This window comes from Anoplophora glabripennis, unplaced genomic scaffold (assembly GCF_000390285.2).
Source record: "Anoplophora glabripennis isolate ALB-LARVAE unplaced genomic scaffold, Agla_2.0 scaffold772, whole genome shotgun sequence".
NCBI classification, from domain to species: domain Eukaryota; kingdom Metazoa; phylum Arthropoda; class Insecta; order Coleoptera; family Cerambycidae; genus Anoplophora; species Anoplophora glabripennis.
Window position 1 is genome coordinate 75,816 of NW_019416848.1, and position 22,989 is coordinate 98,804.

A 22,989-nucleotide genomic window follows, 5' to 3' on the forward strand; every position below is an offset into this window, starting at 1 on the left:
CAAATGAGCCTTGAAATACGGTCCATTCGCTTCCGGACACCCTGTATAAGTCTTAAACTGCAACGTTTCCGTCCAATATTGTGATCTTTTTCTTAAATACTCTTGTCTTTTTCACTTTTATAACTTTTATTAGGAAATAGGAACAAAGCCTTTCGTATGACACAAGCTAGAAGTCTATTTTAGTTATATTTTATCTATTTATTTCATTTCACAAGTTGAAAAATCTATAATTCTCAAAACGTACTATTTTACTGTATAAAACTAGAAATAAATCTTTTTTTGAAGCTATGCATTGAATTTTATTGGTTAATAAAGTGCCAGAGTCGATTTTCTTACATAACCCCATTTTTTTTAGTTTATTTCAGCAAACACAACGCCAACTTTTGTTATATTGTTGTGTAACCAACCAACGAATCTGTAAGTAAATTGTTCTCACGTGACGTCTTATTTTCCCATCAGTGCCCTCTTACATTACATTACGGAACGTTTGATAAATGTGCAAACGAGCGTTTGGAGACCGAACGTTTCCAAAAACATGCGTTTTTGGAAACGTTCCTATAATTTTGCCAATTTCCTGTCATTAATTTAGCAATTTTTAATGTTTTCGATATCTACTAAATCCTATTAAAGTTTTTGCCTGTAATTTTATATAAAAATCTAATAAAACAACAATATTTTACACCATTCTTTAATTTTATGGAAACAAGCGTTTGGTGATTTGCTATTTTTCCATAAGTTGCTTCCTATTGGTCTATCAACTTTGGTGGCTAACTTCAGAACACTCGATTTGTTTACTTCAAAAACATTTGAATATTAGCGTCCGCTTCCTTTTTTGTGACAATAAACAACAAAATGGTGTTTTTCCTCTGTATTTATATTGTTAGTTACGTTAATTGTTAAGTGCTGTGAAAAGTGATATGTAAAATACATGGGTAAGTTAAACACAGCATGAATTTTGCACGGTTTTATTTTACAAATGCTACAGCTTGGGTTGATACAGGTTTCTTGATATTAAAAACTGGAACACAAATAGCATTATACAAATATATATTTTAACACTATTTCTACAACATACCTCAGCATTTATTACCGTTTAATAGAAGAAATATAACTGGTATACTGCTTTGATTACTAATAACTCTTTTTCCGGAGATTGCGTAAACTTTTGGCGTAATGGTGCAATGTACACGTTTAGTATTGTCGGCATTATTGTGTGGAATGTTTGGAAGGATCAAAATCTTTGTTAGGATTACACTTAAGTGTTTTTTCCATTAAAGAAAAAGATATTTAGCTTTGGTAAAATAGTGTGGTTAGAAAGCAAAACCGTATCGAGATAAATTTAAGAGTTATTAGTTATCGAGGTCAGAGATCTTTCAAATTTGGGAGCGTTGTCAACGTTAATACCTTTAATAGAAGTTTCACATATACAACAGAAAATAAATAACTTTCTCTAGAAAACATAAACATCTTTCATGATAAACGAACTTGTAGTTACCGATAAACTTAAAAAAGAGCCACGGGTGTCCATTCGCCACGGTAATTTTCTTAAACAACGAACAAGCCGCCATCCTTAATCCCAATAAACAATCGACAGATCAACGTATCACAGAAACAAAAAAAAATCGTAAACTATTCCGTTGGTTGCGTGGCGTAGCATTTCGCTTCTTTTATCGCGGCGCTGATATCCTGCACCACCTCGGAGATGCTCACCTCGCTCCGACAATCCACGTCCTCCATCCCGACCCCGTGATGCGCCTTCTTGAGGTGCAGCTTCATCTGATACGGCGACACGCACTTGTAGCTGCAGAACTCGCAGCCCTGCGGCGTGGGGTTGTGGATGAACACGTGCTTCCTGAAGTTGCTCCTGTCCCTCGTCGAGTACGAGCAGAACTGGCACTGCAACGGCGCGTTGTCCGTGTGCTTGAGCATGTGTTTCTTGAGGTGGTACTCGGTGGTGCAGCGGTACGAGCACATCTGGCACATGAGGTCGTTCCCGAGTCGCTCGGGGTGCACGTTACGTTTGTGTCTGCGGAGACACGACGAGTCGGTGCTGCGGTACGGGCAGCTGTCGCAGATGTACCATACGGACTTGGTGTGCATCGTGTTTATGTGTTTGTTGAGAGCATATTGGCGGTTGGTCACGTGGGAGCAGTGCGGGCACTTCTTCTCGGTCAATTCGGAGCCGCATACGTTCTTGTGAATCACGTAGGAATCCAGGTGGGTGGTGACGAAGGTGCAGTTCGAACACTGGTAGAGTTCGTTGTCGTCCTGCGGTTGGTAGGCGTCGAAGGGGTCGGTTTCGGGCGGAGGCCTGGGGACGAAAAAAAGAAGCTTGTATTTTGTTATAACGTTTGATATGATTTCTCACAAGTAATACTTATACAGGGTGGCCAAATGAAAACGATACAGAGCCATTTTCAGGAACTACGTCAAGATTGTAGAAAAACGCTCAGACCCGTCGATTTTAGATTAAAGGGGGACATTCTTTGCTGGTATTTTTGACTCCGCCACTTTCATCCCCAAACAAGGGTAAGCACCACCCCAAAATATTTAAATGGCATTGGGGGTTGAGTAATATTTCTTTTGAAAGCTCTTACAATTCTTTTTACAACATACTTTAAATTTTATAATTCCGCCCAATACTTTGAAAAAATTTACATTTTAAAATTTAAATTATGTTTAGTTGCTTACTTACTACTTAATTGATTAAATGTTCAAACTGATGATCGCCCGCTTCCATACAAGAATAAATATTTTGTTCAAAACGTTTGCGCACATTCCGAAGTATTTCCGGAGTGATTCGATGGCATTCGCCGACGATTCTTTGACACAAATCTTCCAGCGACGCTGTCTGTGTTTTATAGATTTTACTTTTTAGGTATCCCCACACAAATAAATCAAGGGGTGATAAATCCGATAATTGTGGAGGCCACTCAATGCTGCCTCTTCTCCCAATCCAATTCCGTAGAAAACGTTGGTCCAAATACTGACGGACAATTAACGCATAATGCGGAAGAGCACCGTCCTGTTGAAAAATCAAATGATCTTCATCATACTCTCGAACATTTTCAATAATATCAGTCAAGGCAGGGTCAATAGCGTCTTCTAGTAATTGGAAATATATTTGGCCAGTCAAATTATCAGGTAGAAAAAAAGGAACCACCAGCCGGTCACCGAAAATTCCAGCCCATACATTTAATTTTTCCGGTTGCTGTGTATGCACCTCGTGAAAAACTGTTGGGTTTGAATCGGACCAATAGCGGTAATTGTGACGATTTACCTTCCCGTTCAAGAAAAAACTGTATTCATCAGAAAAACAGATGTTAAAAAGGAACTGTGTATCGTTCCCTGCTTGCTCACTCATTATTTCACAAAATTACAAACGGCGGTCATAATGATCCTCATGAAGTTCCTGGACTAAATGTATTTTGTATGGATGGAATTTATTCTTCTTCAAAATGGTTTATATGCTAGTTCGATTGATCCCAGACACAGATGCCAGCTGCCTCATACTTAATGTAGGATCAAGATGAACTTGTCCCAAAACTGCAACTTCACTAGCTTCATTAACTATAGGTTTTTCAATTTCTCGTTTTGTATTGGCTACGTTCCCTGCCTCTTGAAATTTTGTTAGTAACTCTAGAACATACTTCCTCCTGACATGTCGATCTTGATGTTCATTAAATAGCTGAGCTGTTCTATTCGCACATTTATTGTTCATAAAGTAAAGCGAAATGATATCTACCCTTTCCGCAATAGAATAAACCATAGTGTAATTTTCAAAAACACAATTAAATAAACTACCAACCAACGTTTCCAAATAATACTAGAAAATAATTTGGAATCAACTAATTTTACATTCATTGCGTGTATAGCATTAATTTCTGTTTTTTACAATTGTGTTTTTTTTACGAAAGTGATAACAAATCGCCAAAAACCAATGTAACGCAAGAAATACTAAATTTATACCATTGGCGTACTTACTTAACTCGAATGACTGACATTTTTACCGTTACTAACTGTTTGTACATAAGTTTCACTTTAAAATAAAAATTCTTAATAAGTATTGGGCGGAATTATAAAATTTAAAGTCTGTTGTAAAGAGAATTGAAAGAGCTTTCAAGAGAAATATTACTCAACCCCCAATTGCATTTGAATATTTTGGGGGTGAAAGTGGCGGAGTCAAAAATACCAACAAAGAATGTCCCCCTTTAATCTAAAATCGACGGGTCTGAGCATTTTTCTACAATCTTGACGCAGTTCCTGAAAATGGTTGTTTCGTTTTCATTTGGCCACCCTGTATATTAAATGTATCGCTAAAATGGGTGTACTTCGTATAAACTAGTAATTTGACAATTCTTGAATACTTGTATTAATTTAGTAATTTATTTAATTTTGGCGCAAAACTAGTTGTGACAAATATAGGTGTTTGAGACTTTATTATTTGGTTTTCTTTTAGACATACAGTGTTTCTGAAATAAGTATGTTAAAAAGGATGATAGAGGGCATAGAAACGTGCACCATTTATTAAGCAACGGATGGTCTAAATGCTACTCTTTTCGAGAAAACTAAATAAGAATTAAATTAACATAAATGTAAGTGGACCCTGTGCATCTTGTGCACGTGCGTTGCGTGTTGCAGTATTACTTAGTCGGCATATAAAATGTTTTTTGATCAAGAATTAGCAGATATGGTGTTAATGTACGTAGAATGTCAGTACAATTTAAATGAAACTTGTCGTTTTGCGAATCTGCATGTATGCGGACTAATTTTAATTGACGTGAAGCATGTTTATTAGCGCTTGGAAACAACTCTGAACAAATGGTAAGTAATTTGTTTATTCCTTTAATTTTTGTGTTAAATTTTAAATGTCAAACCCATCAAAAACACTCTGTATGAGCCTCAAGTAGCCTCATTTTTCTGTAACAACTTGACAATTTCAAATACAAAAATTAAGGGAACCAAGAGTAACGTTTCAAATCAAATTAAATGACGAAAAAAATACTAACATTTCTGTCCCGTTGACTTCTACGTCCATCTTTTCATTTTCCTTCTCGTTTAAATTCTCATTTTTATTTTGGGGAATAGTTATTTTATTCTTACATATCCTTATTATAAGTCTTGGTCTGTTTTCTGTTATGGGGCCTTTTTCCACTTCAGATTTCGAAGCAAAACTGCCCGTAACATTATCTTGAGATGTGTCAGTTTTGGTAGTATCGTCAGTACTTTCTTCAGGTTGTGCTGTCGTTGATTCTTTGTCTTGTTTCTCCCTCTCCTTCCCCTCTAAATCGTTACTTGATGCATTTTGATTTTCTACTTCACTACAATGAAGATTTTGAACAACTGAATCTATAGGTTTTTGATAGTTCTGTGCGTTTAGATTTTCTAATCCTTCATTTGATGTGTCATAGTTTGGAACAATTTCATCTCTCGTTACGTTTCTAGATTCCAACGTGCCGTCTTGATTTCTTAATAGTACCGAATTTATTGGTAGGCCATGCATCACCCCTCTGTGTTCCTCCACGTCTCGATGTCTAGGAACAAACTGATTTTCTGCTACAATTTGACTTCCGTTCACGTTTACGTTCACACCCTGAACGTTCGGTTCTATTACGCGGCCCCCTGGTACACTCTCATGATCCATAGGCACTGCCTGACCTTCCGACGGCCTAAGCTGACATCCGGGTATGCCCTGAGGCGGCCCACACGGGACTCTCGGCATGCCGTTCGCATTTTGAGGACAATTCTCCATGTTCGGTTTGTCGCCGTCGATTTTTCTATGTTGGACGTCTCTGAAATAATTGTTTAACCTGATAAGTTCCTGGACGACGCAACTTAGGCTTACGTGGTTGTATTCTGAGAGATTATGCCTCTGTATGTAGGAACGGATGATCGTTTCCGTGTTGAGGCATCTCGTCTTGAAGTTGTAGACGGTTACCAGCAGTTGTATGCAGGGAAAGCACATGATGGGGTTCGAGGATACGTATGTGTCCTGAAAAAAAAAAGAGGTAAATTTTACAAGGTGGTTTATATCAGTAGGCAAAAATATAAGGGTAGGTTTCGGAATGCAATTTTAAGCAAAGACGAGAGACCACTTTTATGAGTTGGGCTTTGTTTTGCAGATATCAAGGTTGATAGCACAAGAAAAGGCATTATTTTATATAAAAGGTTATGGTCGAATAATAATGTTTTCTATCTCTTTTTCATTGTTTATTTCTTCTGAGTAAACTATTTTTTTGTGATCCTGGAAATAATAATCCAGTGGATTAAGATGTGGTGTTTTAGCAGGCCACTCGAATGGGCAGTGTCTTTCTATCCACCTTCCATTAAAATACAGCTTTTGCAGCATGTGCCGGTGCGGGTTATTCAATAATTGTAGATATGAGATGGCATTTAAAGAATTTGTATTGGTAATAGACGATTTTTGGAAATATCATACCATGCTTAATAGAAAATCTTTGTGCCTCCTAAATGTGTGAAGATTTTGTATTGACCATACTAGTTATGAATTCAATTTCTGGTAAAAGTAGCTTTGTCAGACTACACAATGGAACTATAAAAAATTGGAATTTTGTTCTCAACATTTCTCTGTGGGAAGTACTCCAAGTGAAGTTTTGAGAAGCTTGTAGGACTGCAGCAATTCTTATACTCTTCGTTGCTGAAGTGAATTAAAATTTGTACCTTTTTGCGGTAATAACTAAAACTGAATCAAAAACTGGTAAATAATAATTATTAATTATCTGCCTATCATATAAAAAATGTGTTTTCTTTTGTATAACCCTTATGTTGATTAAATGATTTTGTTTACATGACCCACTGTTACTTTTTTTTGTAATTTTTCTTTGAAATATATCACATCTGAAGAATGAAGTATGGTAGGATTGTATTTCGTCTTTTTTACATAAAATTCCTCCTGGCATAAATCACCCTGTGTGTCACATAATAATAGCCATCCCTTTTTTCACACAAGTGCATGGCATTTATAGTTGATGAACTGACAGTTATAAAACAAAATAAACAATTTCTAAATAAAATTTAATAAAAATTAAAAAAATATATTTTTATATTTATATTTTTATAGCTTTTAAACATACTCTGTTTATTTTCTTTTGCAAATTATCAAAGTTTCTTACTGGAAATGGAAATAAATCATGCCAACATTATTTTCAAGTTTAAAAAAAATAATTAATAATGTTGTAGACATTAAAAGTGATGAATAATTTTGAATCTTGCAAGCATATCTTAAAAGATTATTGAAAATAATGAAAAAAATATGAGGAGTTTGATTAAAATTTAAAAATACATTTTTTTATCAAATTGATGTTATGCATATTTAAAATTGAGGTAGTGGCATAATAGTGTTTTCTTTTTTTTTTCAAATGAAAGTAAAATGTAAGTATATACTAACCGTTCTTGCAGAGTATATTTTGTCATAGCGGTGGCACCGGTACAAATAAATTGAGGGTATTAGAAAAAAATTAATCGCATCTTACACAAGGCTATAAACATAAAAAGCGACATGCGGATCTAAAAAAATGCTTAGTGCAATGTTTATTTACCATCTCTGGCACGCAACACATTATCATATCTTTCAGGTTCCCATTGGCATCCTCAATGAACCCAAAACTTTGGGTTTTGTTCTCCACGATCCTGAGGCATGCCCTGCAGATGAGAGGATGACCCGCGAACCCGTCCATTTTTTTTTAAACGCAACTGAACTGGCAAAGGCGAGGTCAGAGGGGCTCTGACAGTTTGTTGGCGTTTGGCCTAACCTAAGTTTTTTACTGCGAAGTAAACAAACGCCATACCCGCGAGCGTTCTATTTATTGGCACGGTTTTCGAGTTTTAAACGTCATTTTTTAACGCAGACTTCACAGACCGGGCGAATTTGTTGGGTGTCAGTATATCTGCTTTGCAAAAAATTCACTTTTTGATGGAAAACGCAGCGTACGCCATCTCTCGGTGATTGTACGACTGTAGTCACAAAATATAATAGAACTTTAGTCGTCGGAATCAAGTCAACCGTGGATTCTAAATTATCGATGTTACGATGTACGAGGGTCGTACTAAAAGTTGTGCTTGAGTCAATTTTGTAGCAGATGTAATAGATGCAACAAATTTCAACAATTTTTGTAACAATTGTAAAAACAGATATATTCGTACTATCGTCGTCGGAATTCTATTGCAGTGGTGCCACCCGTTCAGAATTTTTTTCACGAAATAAACAATATTTTTAACAATTTCCTAATTAACTGGAAATATCGGAACTAGATATAAAGGCATTCCTCCGCTCAGAGATCCAAAGAAGAATGCCTTTTCTTAGGTTCTTTAATTACTTTTAGATAGACTGTACTTATGCTCTATGGCCCACAAATAACAGAACACTTTTTAATTACCAGAACACTGTTGTAACTTTTTGATTGGCGCTTGTTCAAAAGCGGCAAATTACAAATTTCTTTACAACAAAAAGTAATTCGAGTTTCAAGCTAACTCCATTTTATAAAAATAGTTCAATCAATCTGTCGCGGCCTAATGTTAAATTTACAGAAAATACCACCTGGAAAAAAATGTGGTGATATAGGAAAAAAAAATTCTAAGAAAGATAGTGTTTTTTTTCCTGTGGTGCATAAACGGCGAAGTTAACCTAAAAAATTCATAAAAGTAAAAAAAACGGTTTCTCGCTTATAAAAAAACTTGAACTCAAATCGAAATAAGTTAAATAAGAAATAAAATAAGAATGTTGTAGCTATTAAAACAACCTATCAATTCATATTTTTAAATATATCAATTGCTATATTACTCGAGATATATCGAAAAATCCGTCAAAAATCGACTTTTTTTGTTATTGCTGTATCTCTTGCAAATTAAGGTTTTGAAACTTGTTACCTGCTGTAAATGTAGCTCTCTGCAAGCAAAAAAAGTGCCTTTTTTTAAATTAAAAAATGTTAAAAATGTTTCGAGTTATGTCGATTTTTCGAAAAAAAGCTCATCTCGAAAATCGGCTCTTCTTGCTCGACGAATAGTCGTAGAGAAACGAATCGGGGCTCATTTTTTCCCTTCATTTCTCGATAATGTCTGTTACAGGAATCGATTGCGGGCATTTTTAGGCGAATTTAAAAAATAAACGTTGCTCTACGACCTTCTGGAGCAGATAAAGCGTCAAAAAATATTGATTACGAGTAGATCAAAAGTAGAAGAAGTTTATTTATGACTTTTGAATTAAACATTGATAAACTGCATTATTATTACCAGAACGTTTTGGCATCGCATTGTCTCATTCATTTTTTTCATGGTAGATTTCATAATAATACATTGAAATCCATCATTTTTTTTTTTATTTCAAATTTGCAACCTGGAAATTTGTTTTATTTTTTAGCCTTAATTGCAAAATGATATATTTGACAGTCTGTAACTCCGTTGTTTTTCAACAAATCTTGACGATTTTTTTTAACTTAAAGCTCTTTGCATAAGTTTTCCGAATATGTAATAATATATAACTATATCACGCTCGTGCGTCGTATATTTCATTTTGCAACTAAGGCTAAAAAAAAGGTCCAGGTTGCTAATTTGAAATTTAAAAATAAATTATAGATTTCAATGTATCATTATGAAATCTACCATGAAAAAAATCAGTGCGATTGTGGAAGATCCTTGGGATCGTCCAGACTAATAATTAGTTAATTTGTTTATAAGGCCATAACGTGTAAACTATTCAACTTACCTATTCCAGATTTCGTGTGAGTTATTAGACAGTGATAAGGAATGAGAGGATGCGATGCCAAAACGTTCTGGTAATAATAACGCAGTTTATAAATGTTTAATTCAAATGTCATAAATAAACGTCTTCTGTTTATAACTTTTGATCTAATCTATATTTTTTGACGCTCGAAGGCTAGTTTTGTAGGTCTCTTGAAGACGAAAAAAAGTACTTTACTGTTTTCTCGTGGAAATAAACGGAAAAAAGTTATTAGCGAAAAACGTGAATTTACAAAAAATTATAGAATTAACCACCCTGTAAACAATCTTCCCCACATTTTTATCACTGTGGAAACTAATATGTTATTGTATTTTGCGTCTATAGTGATAAATTCAACTTGCCGAAACAAAAAGTCGCGAAATAGTCATTTCCCACCTTATTTTCCTGGCCTATATGTCGACTTCGATTGGAGTTAAAGTTTTTTTTTTATTAACGAAAAACCGTTTTTTTTATTTTTATGGATTTTTTAGGTTAAAACACGCTAACTTAGAATTTTTTTCCTATATCACCATATTTTTTGTTTCTAGGTGGTATTTTTTGTAAGCTCTTCTACTTGTTTCATATTAATTATTGATATTTAGACAAACTGTGTAATAAAAATCTATAAAAATGTATTGCTGGTTGCCTATTTGGCGATTTTGGGTAGTTTAAGTTTAAAAATTTAGGCCAAGCAATGAATCTAAACTTTATAAGTATCTATTAACAAAAAATTACTGTTATTGATTTAGTTTAACCGACCTTGAAAAAAAGACCACTCGATTTTACCCATCCCCTTTCCCGAAACAAACTCGGCGTCAACTTTAAATTTATTTAATAAAAACCTGGTAAAAAACAGATATAAATACGTAAAAATAAAACTCTGTTTTTCAATGGCGCGCGTCGTTGCCCTCATCGCTGGACGTCTCTTCCTCCGTGTCCGTCTGCATGTGATCGTCCTCCACCTTCGTCTCTCTCAGGACCGTCATCATCTGCGGGGTGTACTGCTCTATCTTCTCCAACAGGCTTTCAGGGTAACCTGGAGAGTAGAACCGCACTATTTCCTCTGGGAAGCAGGAGTTGATGACGCTGATGTATTCGAACAGCGTGGTGCCCGGCTTGGCGTCCATCTCCTGAACCTTCTTCAGACTGCCGCTGGTCACGAAGAGGCGGCGGGCTTTCGGGTCTTGCGGCAACACCTGGAAAAGATCAGTGCATCGCAATATGAAATCTTGACGCGTGCGTCTTTAGTTTTTATCTACTGGATCCTCATAAAAAGCAGTAAACAAGATTAATATGTTTTAAAGCGTTATTAGTATCCTCGTGGAAAAAGAAATGCGCACGGTTATGTACACAGGGTCAGTCAGTTTTTTGTAGACAAACTTTAACAGGATATAGAACACATATTGTTAAAAAGAAAAGTTCCTATAAACATATGTCGTAGAAGCCTTCGTTTTCGAGATACAGAGTGTTGAATATAATTTTTTTTTCTCGAATTTTCATTATAATGGGTAACTTATAAACGAATGCTTAGATTTTTTTCATGTTTGGGAGATAATGCCTATTAATTAAGGGGCATAAAACAAGCGATAAGAATGCTCAAAAACTTGCACAGTGGCGGAGTGGAGGGGGTGCTTAACCCCTTTCTTAAACAGAACTTCTACGCCAATGACTATTTTTTAAAAAAACTTATTTTCATTATCTACATACAGTTTTACAAAAATAATGTCCCTTCTTCTGTTTCGAAATTCCTGTGCGTTTCTGAGTTATTTTGATTTTTAGTGTTTGATGTGGTACTAAATGAATTTATTTATTATCAATTATAGGCTAAATATTTAATTCTTTCATACGAAACCTACCTAAATATGGTTTGTTAAGAATTCTAAAAAGCCGAAATCTCTTATTCTTTATCTCTTTCCAATGTAGTCAAAATAAATATTTGTTATATCAAGCCATACTCAAATACAAGACTTTTATAAGTTGAAATCTGTTTAGTACACTAATTTTAACAATCCATTTTTATTATGTGCTGCGTAAATACTAATGTACTGCAACTAAATTACAAAACATTGAATGAACATTGATGTTAATGTTTATGCACAAATTTTTTGAATTTATAACAATATTTAATTAACTTCTTAAAACTTTTTGGCAATACAGGGTGTCTCATAATTAGCTGCCAACCCTGAACAGGCCGATTCTATGATCAAAACTAAGTAAAAAAGTTCATATGAACATGGGTCCGGAAATGCTTCCTAAGGGCACAGGGACCCATTGAAGAGGGAGGAATGGAAATCATTTTTTTGCAATATCTCTCAATCGCGTTGTGATAAATGAATGAAATTTGGTATACACAGCTAAATTTTGATGAGCAATTTGATGGACTAATCCATTTATTTCCACAAGGTCCATTGGGGTGGGTACGGGGGGGCCCTTGGTACTTTGCGTGTGTAACTTTTTCATCTTTGACTTTTTAACAAATTGGACAGCAAATTCCGTTTTCCCGAACTGTTTTACGTTAAAAAGGTACTCTTGTTTCAAATCGTTATCTTTAACGGTTTCTGAGAAAATCGCTCTTGAATTAATCCCACTTTGGTCAATTTCATAGTAATTTAAACAAAAAAAATTTTTTTGTTTAAATTTAATCTAATTTTAATAAAAAAATAATAATAAAAAATTAAATTAAATAAAAATTAATCCTTTAAATGGAAAAGAGAGGAAAGGAAAATTATTATTATTTTTTTTTGTTTAAATTACTATGAAATTGACCAAAGTGGGATTAATTCAAGAGCGATTTTCTCAGAAACCGTTAAAGATAACGATTTGAAACAAGAGTACCTTTTTAACGTAAAACAGTTCGGGAAAACGGAATTTGCTGTCCAATTTGTTAAAAAGTCAAAGATGAAAAAGTTACACACGCAAAGTACCAAGGGCCCCCCCGTACCCACCCCAATGGACCTTGTGGAAATAAATGGATTAGTCCATCAAATTGCTCATCAAAATTTAGCTGTGTATACCAAATTTCATTCATTTATCACAACGCGATTGAGAGATATTGCAAAAAAATGATTTCCATTCCTCCCTCTTCAATGGGTCCCTGTGCCCTTAGGAAGCATTTCCGGACCCATGTTCATATGAACTTTTTTACTTAGTTTTGATCATAGAATCGGCCTGTTCAGGGTTGGCAGCTAATTATGAGACACCCTGTATAATGTATTGTATGTATGTAATGTAACAGATCTTATCGCTTGTTTTCTGCCCCTTAATTAATAGGCATTATCTCCCAAACATGAAAAAATCTAAGCATTCCTTTATAAGTTATAACGAAAATTCGAGAAAAACAAATTATATTCAACACCCTCTATCTCGGAAACGAAGCTTTCTACAACATATGTTTATAGGACCTTTTCTTTTTAAAAACATGTGTTCTATCACCTATTAAAGTTTGTCTACAAAAAACTAACTCACCCTGTAGAATGAGATAGGCATACAAGGTGTCCCACCACGAACTCCATCGATGGATATCTGGGAAACGCTAGAAGGATTTTTTTGAAATTGTGTTAATGTGATACGGACCGTGGGGCCTACCAAACTAAAATATTTTCAAGGTCATCGTACTTCCGGTTATACCGGACGTCGAAACTAACTTTCTTATTTTAAATGGAACCCCCTGTATATTATTGCATTTTTGGAAAGAGCATCTATTTTTAAGTTGAAAACATATAGCACACTCCATACTTAAGATTGACCGTTTCCGAGATATTTTGATTTTTAAGCAAAAATTGACAGATGTAGACTGTCAGCAAAATTTAGTTTTCCCGGAAACAAAGATTTATTTTTTTGCGCAAATTGGACATTTTGTAGAGGAAGACCTAATTTATCGAATTTGATATGAATATTTTCCACTTTTTATACAGGGTGGTCAAAAAAAAATATCGAATATGAAGTTCAGAAATTGTGAAAAACTCGAAATTAAATGGAAACTCCTATTTTTTTTAACGTATTCGCATTCTGCACTAAAATTAAGAAACTCTCTGCACTCTGTATAGGGTGTCCCGAAATTAGGGGGCAATATTTCTACAGAAAAGATTACTTTTTCTTTATATAAAAGTTGGTCCAAAAATTCTTTCTAAGGAAGTTATAGCCAACTAAACGGGCCATTCTGATGATGATTTTTTTTAAATAACTCCAGTTGAGATAAATTTATAAAATTTGGTAACTAGCTTAACTCTTACGTGCTTAATTCGCTACTAAATCGAAATTTGCAAATTTTTATCGCATACGTGTCAACAGTGGGGGAGAGAGGGGTAAAATTTACCATAACTTTTTTATGCTTTCACTCTTTTGAATTTTGACTGAAAAGTATGAAATTTTATGAGTTTTCTAGTAAAAAAAGGTACTCTTGATTCATACTGGTAGAATGTTCCATTTTTGTGTAAAATTCATTTAAAAATAATGTTACATATATTAATCACCGGGAATGGAAATTGTCAATATTTTCTATTGTATTAGGTTGTGAAGAATAAAAATGTGTTTGGCGTCATTTGCATTACTGGATTAAATTTAATTATTATCAAATCGAAAACTCTCTTTTATTGTGTTTAATGATGGTACCTTTATTTTTAACTTAAGCTGTTTACACCTTTTTTTATTTACAGTGCCACTTTATCAGTGTTATTAGTCTGGTAAATATTAACTTCTGTAATAAATTTCCTAATAAAAGAAACAATATTTGCGGCTATCGGAGCTCAGCTAAAAGCTAAAAATGAAACATATTTTTCAGAAAATGTATTTTCTTATTTTGACGGATTAAAATTATGTTATATCTAGATTGCCCTTAATTGGCGGACACTGATTTTTTAAAATTATTCTTTCCTAAATATCTAATTGAGAGATACAAAATTTGAGAAATGAAAAAACTAGATTTTCTTTAAATCTATCCAGAAAACCTTGAAATATCTTGCATTTTTTATCTTTACGTTGAGTACCAATACACTTGAATTGCACTTTCTTAGCCCTTAACTAGGAACCTTTGACTTGCCCTTGTTGTTCTCGGGCTGGGCTCTGTAGGGCTGGACTTCATTTCGGTTCTTCTTGTTGGTTTTAAGCCCGAGAACAATAAGGGCACGACAAAGATGCCTAAGCTTAGCTAATAGTTCAGTCAAATTAGATTATAAACCGTCAAAACTTGAAAAAATTATTAGTAGACATTGTATTGTACTCTAAGGCGATGAAGAGTATGTAGAACGATAATATCAAAAACTAACTCGAAAGAAGTGACGCAAATTGTGAATAAGTGGCAAAATTACGTGTTTTTTTCACTTTTTTGGTACTGCCCATGAAAATCTAGACCAGTTATCGGAAAATTAGTTGTTTTATGTTATAGGCAATTAAATTACCTACAATTTAAGGTACCTCAAGTCATATTTTACCAATTTGTGCTAAAGGCCGATTAGATTGACAGTGACATTGTTGCTCCAGGTATTTGTTAATTAATGTCGTTCGTTATTTTGCAACTAATTATTTAATTAATAAACGTTAATTTTTGAAGTTAATATGGTAGATATAGGTTCTAATAATTGATCCAAAGAAATGTATCGAAAAACAAAAAATTCAAAAAGTTGAAATTAGTTGCTTTTTACAACTAACAAAGTAGGATATGCAAAACAGCGTTATAAACAAATTGTCCCAGGGTCAGACAAAAGCCGCTCGGAAATTCGCTCTTTTTGCATTAAATAGAGCTAATTTTTACGGTAATTAAAAAAAATAAATCACTTATGCCTCTTTGTTCCCAATATAGCTTTTTTATATCGTTAATAGCTCTATTTAATGCAAAAAGAGCGAATTCCCGAGCGGCTTTTGTCTGGGACAATTTGTTTATAATGTTGTTTTACACTTCCTACTTTGATAGTTAGTGAGCTTAATCTTAACTTTTTGAAATTTTTCATTTCTGATACGTTTCTTTGGATCAATTAGTACCTATACAAGGTGTCTAGAAGTTGACGTCATCTTCGTTATTTTAAATGGAACACCCTGTATATTATTGCAATTTTGGATTCAACGTCAATTTTTAGGTGAACATTCATAAAGGTTTCCTATTTTTAAAGATAACCGTTTTTGATATATTTAATTTAAAAAAAAAAATTGAAAAGCACTGCCTAATTCAAAAAGATGTGTATTTTACAATAATAAAGTTAGATCGATAAAATTTATAGGGAACATAACTAAAACTCTAAGCTTCCCTGCCATAATTTCAAAATGACTTAATTTCATACAGGGTGGTAGAAATTTAATGCCGAATTTAGTCAACTTTAAACCATCTTAACTTATATTTCGAATTGGAATACCCTGTATATTTTTGCGCAGCCTGATAAACAATTTTGTTCTTTTTCGAATGGTATAATGGTTTTTGGTTTTTAAGGTATTTACTGTTTTTCGTGCAGTCAACGGATATCGCATAATTTTTTGCGGGGATGGCTGTGAAATTTTTAGTAGCACTTCAAAACAAGCACCTAATCTGTCACCAGTTTATTGTTATCAATTCAAGGATATCGCATAATTTCATCCATCTCTTTTTGAAAATAATAATGGGTAATTTTCTAAAAAAATAAAACATCCTCCTAGAAACAGTATCTTTATTAGTTTAATTTTATAAAATTTACATATCTTTTCAGTGTTGTTATATTTAATACAAGTCATCTTTTTGGCAGTAGAAAACCATAATCAGAATTACACTCTGTTTGTAGAAAACATTAATATTTATAACGATTTTTTTTATCATAATCAACTAGTCCACAACAGCAGAATACCCAAACTAACTTCTACGGGGTGTGACAGAACCAGGGCAACCACTTAAGGCGATCAGTACCTCGATTTTATTAGTCAGCAGTTTCAGCACTGACTAAAAAAATTAATTATAGTCCTCTTAGACTGACTCGGCCACTTTTATTTGCGTTTCCCGTTCTGTCACACATCTACACAATAAAATGGCGTCTACCACAAACGAAATTACGTACTGTGGCGGTGATCTAATAATATTCACAATTACAAATCTCCAGTGACCTCAACCTAAAAAAATGCCGCGCAATATACATATCGTCTAAGGGTTATCACAAAAATTAGACTTACAGTGTATACCCGCATAAATCTAAATAAAAAGAATTGCTCATATATATATATAGATAATTATATCTTACAACAACTCTAATAAATATGGTTTGTAACAATAAATAAACAGTATCAGCATAGTACGGTGCAAGGTCGAGCTGTAAGGACTGTTCGTTATACGGGATGTTCTCGATTTCGGCACGCTTTTACCTTGAAATCTAAAATCTTTTGAGCCGCTCTATAGACCTCTCCTACATATACGTACGAAATGTCACAGTTCGTTCCTAGGAAGCGATTCCGGCGTATGAATTTAATCGCAGAGGGCCTGGCATTATAAAATCAGGCAGTGGCGGCTCGCCACAATGAAAATGTCAGATACGATTATGTGGATGATGAACAGCGGCCTATTTTTGAGTCGAGGGGTGTATGTGGCAACTCGATAGGGGTGGCGGTAGAGATAACCGTTATTTAAAGAGGTAGTAACTTTTGTGGGACAGTTTTGTCGGTTCTTGCAGTTCGAATTCTGTGACAAAGCACCCGGGTGGGGTAACAGGGTTTGGTTCGGTTGATACGATGTGGGTGTTGATAACGGAACTGAGATAAGCGTCTCTTCGAAGCTAAAATTTTAGAACGTAGTAAATTTATAGGTTGTGAGATAGCAGAAAATAAAACAAATGAATCCGTCATTAAATTTTGAGTATAGAGACTAAAGTCTTTTTAAGTGGGCATATTTTTTGTGGCAGGTTCGACGTAATGTAACAATAAAGAAAAACATATGCCATAGGATGAAGCTACAGTGGCTTTATAAATCACAGTGTGTCAGAATTGACGTTTAAATTTCAATATTTTATACAGGGTGGTTCAGTTATAATGTCATTAATTTTAACCACGTATTCGGAAGGCCTAATAAAGACAGACAATCGAAAAAAAAATACTAGATCTTTTAGAAAATAAGGAAATTACCCCTTAACTTCCGCTAATTCGGCGCCCTGGGAACGTTGAAGCGAAACAGCTGATTTCCCCAGTCGTCTTGCAATTGGTTTCAGAATTAAAATGCAGCGGAACCCAGTAAGTCACACTTATACCTTATACGTACTACAAACCGAATAATTAATTGAATATTTAATTAAAACATAGTGAAAACGTTAAAAATACTAAATTATAACCTAACATTCGAAAACAATTATTATAGATTTATTTTTATTAACAAATAAATACACTTGTTAATATTTAAAATGTAAAAAATATCTTTTTTCATTCATGCGTCTAGGTAAAAAGGTCTGTTTCTGATGTTCACTATTAAAAACACACTCTCGATAAACCTTTGTAGGTCGGCGGTCAGGATCGTTAAAATAATGATTTGAAATTTTTTTTTTAAATATTCCTTTAATTTTTTTTTATCTTATCCTTCCCTTAAATTAATGATATTTCACTTAATCACCCTGCGTATTTTGCTCGCACCAGCGTGCCTACGTGCATGTGACGTCACTAACGAGACTCGCGAGACGAAATCAAGGCATACATTTGCATGGAAATGCAACACTTGTGTTATTTGAACTAATAATTACATTTCCAGAGCTGTCGCAGTATAAACTTCCTCACATCATTCATTTCATTGTCCAAAACAGATAACGCTTCTTCAAAGTTCTAACAGAATAGTTATTTCGACACAATATTTAAGGTTATGTTCACCGACTTTTTAAACAGGATTCGTACCATACGTAAATGTGAAAATTACACATTTTGGGTCTTACGTATCGCGATCAATTTAAATTGTCTGAGTAAATCTGCATCTCGTTAATGACGTCACGCGCCTACAGGACAAAACTGCGCCGGTTAGTGAGCACACCATGGCATTTGTTTTATAAGCTACACCCTATATATTCACACCAGGATACTGCTATAGAATTTTTTGACATTTATCAAGATAGAATACAATTTCCGCCATAACGGCACATTTGTCAAAAATTTTGTAGACTGTCGTAGACATTGCTATTTAACGGCATTTAACTCTATTGTCGCCACTGTAAATGAGACTACCCCTCACCTACACCACTGGATAATCATTTGCAAATATTTGACTTGAAATATTTCAATATTGACGATTTTAACTACCTATCTTTGACTCGGCCTGTATCTAATATTGTATAATTCCAAAAATTAAAGTTTCATGCAAAAAACAACATGTTTTCAACGCTTAACAGCGAAAAGTAAGATAAGATTATTATTATTATGGATGTTAACAATATTTTAATGGTGAAACCTGTACATTTTTTAAGGTTTTTGGAAATTATTTTTGCTTGTACGTGTACAGATGTTTAATTATACAGGATGTTAAGGAAATACTATGCCATTCTTTAATGTCCGGACACGCTTCGTTATACAGGGTGTCGAAATAAAAAAGTATATATTTATTTAAATATCTCTGAAGTTGTTTGAAGTGGATTGACGAAACTTAGGCTAATGAGCTAACTAATTATGGACAAAGATTTGCAGAATCGGCACACAAATCTGCCAGGCAGTGGCGGAGGTACTAGTAAACACCGTCATTAAAAACCCTAGAATTTGGACCCCACTGAATATTTTGGAAATTGGGTAAGAGTATTTAATTTCGGTTGGCATTTCTGAGAAAATAAGCACTTTAATTTTATTCGCAATTCACTTTTTTTGTTAAAATAAGCCTACAACATAGGTACTTGAAAACAACTTCAATACTACACAAAAAAATTAAAGACACTGTAAAAGTCGAAAAAAATCATTGGTGTAGCAATTTTTGATTTTCTGAAGGATAGTACCTAACACTGTAAAAAATATATAATTGCCACGCCAAGGACTTCTGACAGTTACATTGTATTGAAATTTTATTTTTAACAAAAAATTCCTGAATTTTTTTAGTGAGTTTCTGAGTTATTTTCGATTTATGGCGCGGTCCTATGTTAGTTTAAAAAAAATAATAACTCAAAAATGGTTCGATTTTTGAATGAAATGGAAGATATCTTTTTTGTAATGGGGTAATTTAGTAATTTAGTATTGCAAACTATATTTTAAAATGCGAAAATTTGTCTCAGCTGTGGCAATGCAATGACGTCACCGCATGGGACCGTCAGCCTGCTTGGCGCTACTTATCTTCCAGATGAGTTTCTGCATATACATATTGCTTTAGAGTTTGTGCATATAAAATTTTAAAAATAGAAGCAAATTTCGTAAAAGCAGATTCTTTTAATTTGCCAGAAGTAGGTTTGTTAATGGTTATGGATTTTTTTAATAAAAACCACGACTTTATCAGTGCTGAGATGAGAGGAGTGAAAATGCAAAGGTTACGTTTCAATAACGTGTAAAGCTTCTTCAAAGTACGTTTGTAGCGAAAGTTTTGATGTTTTGTACAATAAGAATAGTAAATAAGAATAAGGATTTTGCGTTTAATTGGACGAAACCGTTTCTGTAACAGTTTTCAAAGATTTACCTAATCAAATATATACAAAATTCTTATTACTATTTCTATTTCCATGGAAACTTCATAAAATGTATCTAATATCTTATAAATATATTTATTTTCTTGGGAAATTAGGTTCTGGTGTGATAGTCGGTTAAAAAAAGAATAAAAAACAGCAGCGATTTCTTACTTGTCGTTTCGTTCCTGATCAAGAACTTTTTCAAAAAGGCTTTTATCATTAAAATTGTTATAATTAATAAATTAAAACCTAAAACAAACAATAATTTACTTAATATTTAGAATTTTTTTTTGTAATTACAATTAATTTAATAAGAAAATAATTTCGTTAATACGTACAATTATTTTCTTATTAAATTAACTGTAATTACAAAAAAATATTCTAAATATTAAGTAAATTATTGTTTGTTTTACGTTTTAATTTATTAATTAAAACAATTTTAATAATAAAAGCCTTTTGAAAAAGTTCCTGATCAGGAACGAAACGTCAAGAAATAAATCGCTGCTGTTTTTTATTCTTTTTTTAACCGACTATCACACCAGAACCCAATTTCCCAAGAAAATAAATATATTTTAATATTAAACAAAAGGTTCAAGAAGATTTCGACGTTATATTAATAATGTAATATTTATTTGTATTTTTATATAAATACTTAGTACCTATAGGTATTAGATAATATTCACAAAAAAATCAACAATGGAAATGTTTCCCATGCGGTGACGTCACACCTCCCGATTAAGCGGATACTAAGCTCGCCAGTTTATGTTTTTTTTTGGATGACTCGTAGGCGTTATAAAATTCTAATTCTTTGCAGAGAACCTTAAAATTGCAATATCTTTCCGTTAAGCAAATAAAAAAAATGCTGAATGAGCCCATTAAATATATTTCAGTCCAATTTCCAAAATATTCAGTGACATCTCCGCCACTGGTCAAAACGTTTGTGAATTCAGTAAACTTTTGCCCATGATTAAATCATTAGCTTGTGTTCTTAAAAGGTATAGGAAGAAATGTGAAACTTTTTTATATTTGAATACCTTGTACCTCGAAAGCGAAACGTTTTCGGACACGTTTTTATAATTTTTTTATCGATTTGTATCGCAGAATGCACCATTCGGCAAAACGTATCATCAACAACATGTATTTCGCAACTTACTATTGTGAAAAAAATTCGGTAGTTAATATCCATTTAAAAATAGTCGCTGTGCACGTTTTTAAAAATACGTTAATATAAAACTTGACCTCGATTATTGGACTGTTTACTGAACAACTGAACAACCATAATCATGTTTCGAGAAGCTACGATTAGTAATAATAATAACATGGTAAAAATATGCCAATAAATATACGATTTTGTCGGTCATTGTTTACAGTGAAAATGTGTTCGCGACAAAATTATTAAGTTCGAGGAGATTTCAAGGTAACTGCGACTCAAAACTCTACATAAAATTATGATTTTACGGGAATTAAAAAAATATATACTCATGTAATCCTTACGAGCACGACCTGCCAATCACCACCCCCACACCGGTCAGCTAAAGGGGAACCCGCACTGCTATTCGGACTCGCCGTCCTGCTTTATCACATTGTAGTTGGATTTCTTGGTTTTCAGCATCCTGAGGAAGGAGCCCAGCGCGAAGATGGACCTCCTGTGCCTCTGGAATATCTCCGAGTACAGCGTCTCCCTCAGCACCTTCCTGTCCAGGTCCCTGGACTTGACCTGGGGCGCGGCGGATGGTAAGTTCTTGCAGTCCATTCTAGTAACCCTTAACGTGTAGTGGACACCCTGTTTGTTTTATCACAGAAGTAACTTGGGATGTGTTGCAAGCATCAAGGGCCGGGCCGGGTCAGCGGTTTATCTTAAGGCAATGTGAAGCGAAAAGGCATTTTCTCGATACGTACGTCGGTCGTGTCGTCTACACTAGGTCTCGCGGTCGTTCTACTGGGGCACGCTAACATCTAGAGCACTGTACAAATTAGCGGAACGAATTCAATTCGCGGTGACGCGAGCGTTGTTTACTTTTTATTGATAAATTATCGCCGCCTTAACTCTTGTTTACCAGGCTCCTTAGGTAGGAGTAGTGCTGGCCGAAGAAGTGCTCGTACACCTCGGCGGGCCTTACGCCGGCGATGATGTCGTTCGTCCTGGACTTGTCCCGCTTCCTGCTGTACTCATCACTTACGTAAAGGCCGCGGAGAATCCTTTCAAAGTCCGTCACTTCTACGGTTTCGTAGATCTGCCTGAGTTGCTTGCTGCACACCTGGGCGTCCCGGAGCTCCTTCACGTTCACCTTGAACGTCTTCCTCTTGTCGTTCTCGGCCTTCCCGCGTCGGTGGCTCCTCGGCGACGTCTGTTCCGGCGCCTCCACGGATAACTTTATGTTTTTGCTCGCGTAACAGCACCTGGGGGGCCTGTGCTGCCTCACCAGCTCGATCCTGTCGCCTACGACGCGCAGCGCCTTGTCGTTTGTGTACAATTTCTCCTTGAAGCCGCTCGATTTTAGCATATTTCACGGCGAGGTGGTCGGTTTTCCGCGCGCGGCAGGGCCGGTGGTCGCGATCACGCCGACATCGTCGTCTGCGTGGTGCTGCTCTCGACGGTCGTCGTCCGTATGGTTACCTACTGAGCTGACTGATCAATATCGTTTCCTTACTCCGGTTTCTGGTCATATGGACGGCCAGGGCCGGACTAGGAGGGGC

General features: G+C 34.7%; 3 protein-coding genes across 5 annotated transcripts in view; all 3 read right to left on the minus strand.

Moving 5' to 3' along the window:
* Positions 1 to 949: 949 nt before the first annotated feature.
* LOC108914438 (RE1-silencing transcription factor B-like) lies at positions 950 to 7,927 on the minus strand. 3 transcript variants are annotated; one of them, XM_018720258.1, is made up of 3 exons: positions 7,560 to 7,927; positions 5,010 to 5,992; positions 950 to 2,311 (listed from the first exon to the last, which is right to left on the minus strand). In XM_018720258.1, the coding sequence occupies exons 1-3, from the start codon at positions 7,695 to 7,697 to the stop codon at positions 1,630 to 1,632; spliced, it is 1,803 nt and encodes a 600-aa protein (XP_018575774.1). In that variant the 5' UTR covers positions 7,698 to 7,927; the 3' UTR covers positions 950 to 1,629. The 3 variants fall into 3 exon arrangements, with proteins under 3 accessions (XP_018575774.1, XP_018575776.1, XP_018575775.1); XM_018720260.1 differs by lacking the exon at positions 7,560 to 7,927 and adding an exon at positions 7,409 to 7,550; XM_018720259.1 differs by lacking the exon at positions 7,560 to 7,927 and adding an exon at positions 6,440 to 6,513.
* A 2,669-nt stretch (positions 7,928 to 10,596) lies between these two features.
* The window catches only part of LOC108914445 (sperm-associated antigen 6-like), a 32,997-nt gene continuing 20,604 nt past the window's right edge, over positions 10,597 to 22,989 (minus strand). The window contains exon 9 of the mRNA XM_018720269.1: positions 10,597 to 10,932. Within this exon, the coding sequence (XP_018575785.1) occupies positions 10,624 to 10,932 (309 nt within the window). The 3' untranslated portion in view covers positions 10,597 to 10,623. The remainder of the gene's footprint in view (positions 10,933 to 22,989) is intronic.
* Positions 21,147 to 22,065, minus strand: LOC108914446. Its single transcript, XM_018720270.1, has one exon. The coding sequence runs from the start codon at positions 22,043 to 22,045 to the stop codon at positions 21,845 to 21,847; it is 201 nt and encodes a 66-aa protein (XP_018575786.1). The 5' UTR covers positions 22,046 to 22,065; the 3' UTR covers positions 21,147 to 21,844.